Below are 10,434 nucleotides of genomic sequence, written 5' to 3'. Positions count from 1 at the left end.
CAGGACTGGTGAAGCTAACGTTAGCCCTGGTGTCAGTACCAGGACTGGTGAAGCTAACGTTAGCCCTGGTGTCAGTACCAGGACTGTAGATTCTGCTCTGGTCTTCCATCACTGTTCAACAAACTTTCTCGTGCACAGACGTCACTCGATACATTTTCATTTGTCGTTCATTTGTCTCCTGCCTGACAAACTAACTTAGCTGCAATACTGCCAACTACTGGCCTGGTGTATGAAGCAGTGTTATGATTCAGATCTGATGTGGTTTTTGTGTGTGTGTGTTATGACGATGTTACCATAACAACCTCAGATCTACTTCTACAGCAGGTCAGGTCCAGTTTGTGGCCCAGGTGGACTGTGCTGGTCTTCAGACCCGTCTCTGGAGGACGGTCCTGTCCAGCTCTGTTCTATCTTCCCTCCATCAGATGTGGGTGAGGATAAACTGCAGTCTGTGGAACGATGATGACGGTTTTATAGCCTTCCTCTGTGTGTGTGTGTGCACACACACAGACCGTTTGTTTACGGGCCCTCACACGCAGCCCCGACCGCTCCTCAGACCGTTTGCGTGAGAAGGCGGTGTGGCCGGCCCTGGACTGACCCGGGCCGCGTGCAACTGGATACTGAGGCTGCCGCAGGTTTGGAGGTGTGGACAAGCTCGTTTAACCACACACACACACACACACATCCCTGAATTATAATCTTCTGAGTTACTACTGTAAACACACACACACAGTCTCACACGAAGACTGGAGCGTTGACATTCCAGGACCACGACGCCATCTTTCTTTCCCACAGGCATAAATACTGATCGAAGATTAGGCTTCATTACGACTGGTCACTGGTCCAGGATCAAAGAGGGAAGAAAAAGGTCAGAAGAACAAAAGAAAAGAGAGATAAAAGAAGGACCAGAGAGACTGGAGACCAGTTTGATCCAAACACCAGTCCTGAGAGGACGGAAGAACAGAACTCAGAACTGACTGTCTGTGTGTCTGTGTGTGTGTGTGTGTGTGGTTAAATCAGACTCAGATTTACAGTCAGGGTGGGGCAAAAAAATAAACAAGTAAAAATTCATATCCAGTCAGAGTGTCTGCTCTGTCACTGTTATTGGACCAGGATGTTCTATGTCAACACACAAACACTGCAGTACCAGGGACAGTACCAGGGACAGTACCAGGAACAAACATGTCCACCACAAGAACCGGGACAGAAAATATAAATAGTACCATCTATAGATCAGGTACCAACATACAGTACCAGGAACTTCTACCTCAGATCATAGATGTCACTGAAACCAGCATTGAGCTGTTGAAGAGCGCCCCCTGCTGAATTGGGCTGTTTAGTCTTTAGGTCAGGTCTTTAAAAAGGGGGTTCACCACCCCAACAAGGTCCATGAAGAAATGGGTGAGTTCCAGAACTCTGACGAGAACATTTTCGCTGTAAAGTTCTTACAGAACAAGTACTCCGAGTCTGAAGTATCCCTTAAATGTAGTACCCACCGTTGATGGCAGTATATGATTGTATCACACAGTCGTTCACGTACCAGTACTCCTTAGTACTTTTTAGATAATAGTGACCATGAAGGAATTTTTGCTCCTGATAATCTAGAACTTTCTAATCGGTTCTTCATCACACACTTGACCCCAAACAAAGAAATGTCTGCAGTAGAACATCAAACACTGACCATGTTCCTCCTCCTCCTCCTCCTCCTCCTGCTCCTCCTTCTCCTGTCTGAATCCACCCTGGACCATTAAAAACCCTCCACTGAGTCTTTGTCTGGTTCCTGAGTCCTGGCTCAGTTCCAAACCCAGACACGTAGACCTTCACTCATCAGCTGTGTTTCTCCAGACCCTGAAAACCTCCTGCTGAGTGGGAGTGGAGTGTGGACTGATCACAAGTGACAGGTCTGACCACACTCACCAAAACTCAAACAACTTTCGTTTCTGGCCTGGACCTGTTTTAGGTTCTGTTAGTGTGAACCGGCCAAATCCCCCTGGTGGATGAGTGTGGTACTTACATTGCAGCAGTGGTGGGACTAGCGTCTCCATCGTGCAGACTCCTGTAGTCTTCAGCACAGGCGCAGATCATCCGTAAGGTCCTGACTGTAAGGAGACAGCAGAGGGCGCAGCAGGTTATTGACCTGTGACCTTTGACACAGTCTGGATTCAAACAAGAGAACCAGCAGACAATTCCTGCAGAGGGGTCACCATAGTGGACCACCTGCCTCCACCTGCTCCTCCATCACTCCATCCTGTCAATAAGTCCATGTTTTTACCCCTTTTTTTCATGCAAAAGCACAAATATATTAGATATTTATTATTATTTATTTACATTTAATGAAATAATAATTTTACAAAAAACTACCAGACAGACAGAGAGACAGACGGCCACTCACTGAGACACTCCAGCTTCTTCTGAGGACAGTAGTCGTTCAGCAGCAGCTTCAGCTCCAGGACAGCACACTCGTAGGGGTAGGAACCCTGCAGAGTACCTGGTTCTGGAGGGAACAGTTTAATGGAGACACCGACGTCTCGGGGTGAAGCCTCCCTGTACAGAGTCATGCTGCTCTGAAAGGCCTGCTCCCTCTCCACGTTCACCTTCCTGTAAGACAGTGAAGGCCACACTCTTAAAAAAAAAAAAAAAAAAACATTATTTTTTCAACTCTCTAATGTGGGTTTTCTGCTGCAGTACCTGAAAAGAGCCACCAGGGCGGTCCAGAGAGGCGTGAAGAAAGCTTCTTCTATACAGGCCAGACACAGGTCTTTAGAGGCTGCTGTGTTCAGACACTCGAAGGAGAGGAGAGCGAGAGACAGGAGCTGGTCTGAAATCACACACACACACACACACACACAACTCATTAATGATGAATCTCAACAAACGTGTCAGGAAACTGACATTCGAAGATTAAAAAAAAATCTTATACCTTTAACTGCCACTAGATGGCAGCAAGAGCCAGCTTGTCTGTCTGTGCTGTTTAGCTGCAGCAGTCAGTGTGTACAATCTGGTCTAATCTAATAATACGGTCTAACCTTGGATTATAATCCGGGACCTTTGACTAAACCACAGGTTGAACCACAAACACATCAGTTTTTGAACTGTTTTTGACTCGTTACCACAGTATAAATTAGTACTGTGGTTCCGCCTGTTAATCCTCAACTGTCAGTCACTTTGAATAAAAGGGTCTGTTTAATGCGTAACTGTAACGTAACTACGATGAACCACAGAACCCACCTCTGAACTGGTCTACTGTACACACTGCAGCCCAGGTCTGGCCCACTCACCGATGGCGATGTGAATGTCTTTGACGACGGCCTTCAGATGTTCCTTCAGCGCTCTCATCTCGAGCTCCTGAACCTGGCACTCCTTCAGTACCGCAGGGTCAAAGGTCAAATTTGAATCTGAACAAAGGTCATCTATTCTGCTGCCCTCTGGTGGAGTCCAGTCCAGGTTGGTCAGGAACTGCTCCAGATCTTCAAACGAGTGCTCCCGCTCCACCAAGGCCTGAGTGTGAGGCTCTTCCTCTTCCTCCTCATCCTCACCGCTGGTGTGAAGATTGTGGCGGGAAGGTGAAGGTGAAGAAGAGACGGCGGTGCTCTGACCTACAACATGTTGACAACAACCAACACAAACAGACGGACTGTTTAACAGTGACACAAACTAACCACAGGGGGGCGACAGTACACCAGCAGGTCCTTGGTCTGATTTGCTCTGTGGACCTTTGTACCTGGCTAGGTACATGGCCCATATGGTACAGTACACACTACCAGCCCACTTCAGTAGGTCATAGAGAGGACGTCACCTGTTTGAAGGAGGCTGTGGTCACTGTGAGACGGTGTGGGCTGCGGTGCTGGGCTGTGGGCTGCAGCGCTGCTGATGATGGGGTAGAGTCTGTTGTACACACTGTACTGATGTTTCCTCAGCAGCTTCACTACTGGGTGGTCAGAGCGGCTGAGGAGGGGGTCAAAGGTCAGAGGTCAGACCACAGCACCTTTATTTCCAAAACACCTAATAATAATCAACCAATGAACTGATGAAACTGGTGAAGGGGGCGGGGCCACAGCCCAGGGAGAGACTTCTGTGTTCATTTATTGAATGATATATTTAACAGAATTGCATTTGAAATGAATTTGAAACATGAATTTACATAATGTTTGAACATGATCAGTAAATTAGAATTGTTCAGCTGAAAAAAATGAATTATTCTACACATTTTATTTAACTGTGGGGCTGTGTATTGATGCTCCTCATTGGTTGGAGATTACCCCCCCACCCCCCCACGTATGGTTGTTTCAACAGCAGTGAGGACCAGCGTGGACTTTGGTCCAGTCTCAGTGATTGGACCACCAACACTTTGAACAGTATTTAAATATAAAGACCCTGATTCAGTAAGACCTGGATCGACTGCTGATAAGAGTGAGGAGATAAAGACGAGTCAGTTCCAGTGCTGATGTCAGCTGCACTCACCTGAGGAGGTAGGAGACCAGCCGAGGAGCCAAGGTGACATCATCAGGATACTCCTTCATACTGGTCTTCCACAGCTTAGGCCAGTCCTGACCGGATTAAAAACCAGATTAGAGACAACAGTACTGGTCTGACAGCGGCGTTAGTCACCGTGGGTCAGTCCTACGTGGTCCTGCTCGTACTCCAGGACATTAGTATAGAGCCGCCGCTGTTCCTGTTCCTCCACCGTCATCGCTCCAGACGCTGCGAATCTCCTGAAGTCAGGGATCGCAGTAGTTAGAAGTTAGCTCATGCTACAGTCACTGGGTTAATAGTTAATAGTTCTCCTCATCCTGACTAGGTCTGTGTACAGACAGACTTTGACTGTTAGCCCTCCACCGTTCTTGTTGTGAGTCATTTTAAAGTCGTTTATTTTCGTTCTTTCTTTCGTTCATTTCAGGTGAAGAAGAGTAAAAATATAAAGATCAAAACCAGGATTGTTTCCTTCAGTCCCGGCACAGTTCCAGTTAGCTTGTCCTGGATGACCCGGGTGTAATCTAATCATGTGACCCTCAGGTCCAGTCAGAGCTGGACTCTCTTCCAATCAGAGACATTGATGCAGATTCAGCTGCTCCGGTCTAAACCTGAACCGGAGTCTGGTCTTTGGGCTCCATTAGCATTTAGCTTCAATTATATTTTTAATTAAACTTCCCAACATTTGGTGGGTTGATGGTTTTCAGATATTTTCTGTTAAGTGAAGCAGATGCTACCTGTTAGCCTCCTCCTGCAGCCTCAGTCTCCTCTCCTCCATCTTCCTCTGGAGCTGAAGTTCCAACAATGGTCAAAGAAAAATGTCTGAGTTATTTTACCTGTTTATAAAAATGCATTAATTATTCATTTGTTTCTCAGTTGCAGCTCAACATCTGACTGGAGAGAATTAGGAGATTGAGATCTGAGAAACCTCAGCTTTTTTTGCTCACAGCTCTGATTGATCGGCTCACCAACCCTGGTGATCTGATCAATGATCAATCTGATTTTGTTAATGCGACCCCAAACAGAGCTAACGATCTTAACTGACAGAGACGGAGACAACAGAAGGATACGGCATCCTGCCGGGCTCTGGCAATGATGAGGTTCTCCATCATCTGCCTCTGCAGAGAAAGTTTCTGCAACAAAAAAAGAAGAAGATTTTAACACAAACCAAACTTTATGTACAGCCTCCTTTAATTAAAAGGGGGGAGGTAAACAATAGAATAGAATAAACACCTTTAAAATCCTGTCTGTCATCGTTTCCAAACCACAAATCTCAGCGGCCTCCAACTTCAAACGCTGATGCTGTCAATCAAAAAGTCTGACAACCAATAAAAATAAAACTGTTCCACGTAATCCAAAATGATAATTTAAAATAAAAATGTCCCGTCTTCAAGAAAATTAACGATTTAAAAATGAATGAACTCACTACCGCCCTGACATCTGATTGCTCAACAGTTCAGGTCGAAAATGATAAAACCTAAAACCTGAGCATTTTTTTGAGGAGTTCCAGAACTTTATCCTTTAAAATGCACATGTTAAAACTCAAGTCATGTTCTTAAACTTCATAATAACCTCCAACAGTTGTCACTTCCCGAGTACAATTGTATTTCCACATGTGTTAACGCTTTTCAGCCACACATAACGCTCGGATTTTAGCATTAGCTCACTTGGTAGCCTGATTAGCTCAGGCTAATGAACGTCTTTTTTTTTTTACCTTTACAAACGTCTTCAGTTTTCTCCAGTAGACTCGCAGCTGCCCCGGCCGCCCGAACATTCTCCGCATCTGAACCACAACTGTGACGTTAACTTTGTTCATTTTAGCTGAAAGAGTTGAACCAGTTTTTTTGACAGACTTGTCAAGTACGTTCATCGGTTCAACCCCCGGACACAGACTGAACCTCTTCTCATCTCACTGAACCGCGCTCACCGCTATTTATCAAACACCAGCCCAGCTGACGTCACACACGCAGGTAAAATAATTTTCAAAATAAAAGCCCGAAAGGAAACGTCCTCAAAATTCCACCACACTCGAGGCCTCATTTACTGAGTCCAAATCATCTATTTCAACAACGTCAACTTTAAAGCTTAGATCTGTCTCTATGATCCAGATCCCGGGTTTGTTTTATTTTATCAGGAATTCCTGTCTCTTTAAAGATTTTTAAAGTCTTGCTGACATGAAGTCACATGAAGAACACTGACCAAACAGTGTTGTGCTGCTTCAGTGAAAGAAAATGTCTGTGGTCAGAGAGTGCCCTTTGACCTACCATATACTATCTTTCCAGTTCATTGATGATTCCTTGAAACTTCTCTGTAAGAAAGGGGAGAGAGGGGAGGGGCACCATCTTCTACACATACGACCACTCACCAGAGACGTCTTCTGATTGGCCTGACCCGGGGTCAGTCGAGCCAGACGAGCTTCATAATTGGCCTTTAGTTTCTGATTCAAACGTGAGGCTTGTTCTATTGGTGTCAGCTCTCTGGAACAAACACACACACACACACAGCTTAACAAATTGAGGTCATTTAAATCTGTTAAACTTTTGACTGAGAGCTGCAGATTTATTTTTCTGAGAATCAGCTGTGAGGAACGTCTGGGAACTGATACCGATCAGCAGATACTGGATCTGCTCTTACTTTTTGCTCCTGTCACATGACTCGTGTGTTTGCAGCTTCTGGAAGACCTCAGGGGGGAGGAAGGAGGAGGGCTGCTCACCCCCACCCTCTGACATGACTGGGCAGCGACCGGTCGTGGTCAGACTGACTGATGCTGGACACACTGCTGCAGATGGGGAGAAGGAAACAGGATTAGATGAAAGTTGCTCTTGTTGAGCAAGATCAACTCTCCAACTCCCAGAGGACATGTGATCACGAAGGTGTTGACCATCCTCATAATTAGAATGTATTTTACAGTGTTTTCCATGGTCCTGTATTTCATTTATTTACGTAATATGTACGTCTTATATTTCCATTCTACAACTCCACTGTGCATATAATTGTATGGGAACATGGGTACAGTCCAGGGAGGGTTGATAACAGTGTGTGTGTGGGGGGGGGGTTCGTAAAGGGTAAATATATACGTCAATAATATGATAACTATCTCGCCTCTACTTCGCGATTGTTCCCATTGTGAGGTTGGTCTTGGAACGCAACTACCACCAATAGGAGAGAGAAAGCTGTAGATTTTATTGGATGTGTTTTCATTCACCGGTGTCTGCAGTGGCCGTCGTCTGACTGGACTCAGGTGGAGCAGGTGAACAGGGAGAAAGGGTGGAGGGTTCCTGAGAGGCGGAGTCACTCTGTATGAAGGACTTGGCTCGTTCCAGACACTGCTCCCCCAACCTCAGCATCCGCTCCAGCTCCACCCCCGTCGCCTCCTTCTCCTCTGACAACACACACAGAAGAGAGACGATGAGGAGGGAGAGACAGAGAGTGTGTGCAGTGAGGAGTCAAATGTCTCTGTTGGTCAATCATGTCTGGACACTGAACACAACACAGCTCCTTGTTCCTTACTCTGTGACTCAGCCTGCTCCAGGAGAACATGTGAGATGTAGTTGATGGTACGCAGATATTCGCAATAAGCTTCCTGAGGAGGGAGACACACACACACACGCACACACACATCATATGTGGTGACTAGGGCTGTAACGATGAATCAACACCAATCCTTGACCATTCTTACTGGTTTAAAAAAATGAATCACACATTAAGGTGTAAGGAGTCGACTGGATTATCTCAAAACGTTTTGAGATACATAGTCATGTTTTTTTCTTCTTCTGTTCTTGTTTCACATATTGACAGTTAACCAGGTCAATAAGACCAGAACAGTTTGACTTTTAATCAGTGATGTGCAGTGTTTCTCAAAAAGTACTTATTAACAAATAATAAAACCCTGTAACAGAGGATCTCTGACTGTTCTCAGATCAGTTGATGATCAGCTGTTCTTCTGTTTACATCACAAACATTGATCATCCGCTTCTTGTTTGGTTAAAAACCTGTCGTTTCTGTGACGCACTTCCTCTTCATTCCTCGATCTACTTTTCTTACCTTGGATCTACTTTCTCCGTCCAGCTGAATGGCATTTTTGGCCATTTTCATGGCATTTTGTAGCGGTTTTACTCCACCCTCAGCTGCTGCTGCAGACATGGTGTCTTCTTCTTCTTCTACTACTGCTACAGCTTCTTCGCCTCCTGTCAGGACAACGGCGTCAACTTAGTGAACAAAGAGGTCTTCTGCCCCCTACCGGAATATTTATTGAACTATACTACGATGGATATCACTACAGATAAATGTGAATGCCTACTAATTCGATCCAAAAATATTAAAGTTATTTTTATTTCTTTATTAATACAGTGACTTTCCGGAATGAGACAGAGAACCATATAAAGTCATTTAAACATTTAAGAAATGTTAAGAAACATTTGAGAAAAAATAGACTTAAATTTTATCTCCTCCAATAAAATGGCAATAACATATTTGTTTAGCTACATAACTTCTTGTGTAATTTTATTCCTGTGTTGTTTCAAATTATTTAAATTTACTGTCGTTAACCAAATCCAAATATCCAAATATTTGGATGTAGTGAGTCTCTACAACCAGCAGGTGTCAGTGTAACATTTTTGCTTCATAAGTATTACCTTTTGTACTTCCGGGTTCTATTGTTTACATTTGCAGCATCGTTCCAAGAAATGCCAAACTATGAAGGAGTAAAGAAAATACTCTGCCTATGAAACCATGACGCTCCACAGGTTTTAGGACAGACCCGCACAGACGGTAACCTGCATCACCGCGCTTCGTATTTACGGTAAATTTTGTAGCGGCTAGCGATGCTAATGTAGCTAAAGAGAATGAAGGGGGATGTGTGGATTTGTAAATGATGCGTACTTGGGTGCTTTAACTTTAAATAATCACTTTAAAACTCGCCCTTTCGTTAAAGATTCGTTACCACAACATCGAGATAACGTGACTTTAACACGGAACTAATAATAATAATAATATTATTAAGAGTTAATAAAACGATTAACTGCATTGTGCAGGAAACAAGTCAACAGTTTTACTCTGACCCAGTCGTTAAACCGACGGCACTGGCGTTTGAAAGGGTTCTATAGAATTACTGTTTAAAAGACCAGTGTTTAGAACATTTCAGCGTGTCTTCCATTTCTCTCACTAAAGCTCAACCACAGGAACACTGACGTTCTGTAAATACAGATGAGGGGGGCTGGATTGTTATGATGAAGACTGTCATCGTCACGTGGTTGACTAGACATATCTCTTTATGACTTTCCAGAGGATCTCCAGTAAAATCCCACCATCACCAGGATCAAGATCAGGACTCGAGAGTGAATCATGAAAAAGAAAAGCAGACGCCTGAAGTCTGCAGACACTTCTCAGAAGACCCTGAAGATAGAGACCACGGTGAGCTTCAGCCAGGGAGCGAAGACTCCAAGGAACAGAGGAAGACCAAGGAAGACACTTCCTGTAGTCACCGCTGATCATTTTCATCCCTACACCTCAGCCATGGTGGATGAGAAGACAGAGTGCAGTGTCAGAGACCAGAAACTCACAGAGACCAAGAACAAGAGCTCAGGTGAGTGTCTCCCCCTTGTGGTTCATTCACAAGTACAAACATAATAAAGTTAATGCTACACTGTATGAGCCACAGGAACAAATCAAATTCTCAGTTTGGTCCCTCCTTCTCTTTATTCCACAGGCAGACTCTCTACTGCCACCTGTCGCCTCTGCCATGGAAAGTTTAGTCCACGTAGCCTGCGTCACGCCTTCAATCACGGGTCCCGAGACTCAGTAGATGTTGTTGATGAAGACTCAGACACTGCGGACCGCTCTCCACTTTTATTTCACACAGACTTCCAACAACTGGTGGGGGTCCAACTGACCCGTGACCCCCAGCTGTCAGAGTTTATCTGCAAGAAATGTTACGCCAATTTCTACAAGTGTCACGGCATCCTGATC

General features: G+C 44.8%; 2 protein-coding genes across 3 annotated transcripts in view; one reads left to right on the top strand and one right to left on the bottom strand.

Moving 5' to 3' along the window:
• Positions 1-8,660, bottom strand: part of vps9d1 (VPS9 domain containing 1) — an 11,374-nt gene extending 2,714 nt beyond the window's left edge. Inside the window, exons 1-14 of one of the 2 annotated variants that reach the window (XM_008311390.3) lie at positions 8,512-8,660; positions 7,978-8,050; positions 7,673-7,849; positions 7,102-7,246; positions 6,833-6,944; positions 5,538-5,600; positions 5,205-5,257; positions 4,622-4,709; positions 4,459-4,544; positions 3,794-3,942; positions 3,276-3,593; positions 2,686-2,815; positions 2,390-2,595; positions 2,012-2,096 (exon numbers count right to left, since the gene is read on the bottom strand). In XM_008311390.3, the coding sequence (XP_008309612.1) occupies positions 2,012-2,096; positions 2,390-2,595; positions 2,686-2,815; positions 3,276-3,593; positions 3,794-3,942; positions 4,459-4,544; positions 4,622-4,709; positions 5,205-5,257; positions 5,538-5,600; positions 6,833-6,944; positions 7,102-7,246; positions 7,673-7,849; positions 7,978-8,050; positions 8,512-8,610 (1,784 nt within the window). In that variant the 5' untranslated portion in view covers positions 8,611-8,660. The remainder of the gene's footprint in view (positions 1-2,011; positions 2,097-2,389; positions 2,596-2,685; positions 2,816-3,275; positions 3,594-3,793; positions 3,943-4,458; positions 4,545-4,621; positions 4,710-5,204; positions 5,258-5,537; positions 5,601-6,832; positions 6,945-7,101; positions 7,247-7,672; positions 7,850-7,977; positions 8,051-8,511) is intronic. The other variant, XM_025055988.1, reaches the window with a different exon arrangement.
• A 417-nt stretch (positions 8,661-9,077) lies between these two features.
• Positions 9,078-10,434, top strand: part of znf276 (zinc finger protein 276) — a 6,190-nt gene continuing 4,833 nt past the window's right edge. Inside the window, exons 1-3 of the mRNA XM_025056321.1 lie at positions 9,078-9,268; positions 9,752-10,051; positions 10,175-10,434. Of these exons, the coding sequence (XP_024912089.1) occupies positions 9,811-10,051; positions 10,175-10,434 (501 nt within the window). The 5' untranslated portion in view covers positions 9,078-9,268; positions 9,752-9,810. The remainder of the gene's footprint in view (positions 9,269-9,751; positions 10,052-10,174) is intronic.

The sequence above is a fragment of the Cynoglossus semilaevis genome, chromosome 6 (assembly GCF_000523025.1).
Source record: "Cynoglossus semilaevis isolate Cse_v1.0 chromosome 6, Cse_v1.0, whole genome shotgun sequence".
NCBI lineage: Eukaryota > Metazoa > Chordata > Actinopteri > Pleuronectiformes > Cynoglossidae > Cynoglossus > Cynoglossus semilaevis.
The sequence above is the reverse complement of the archived record's forward strand: the minus strand, read 5'-3'. Positions and strand labels throughout refer to the sequence as shown.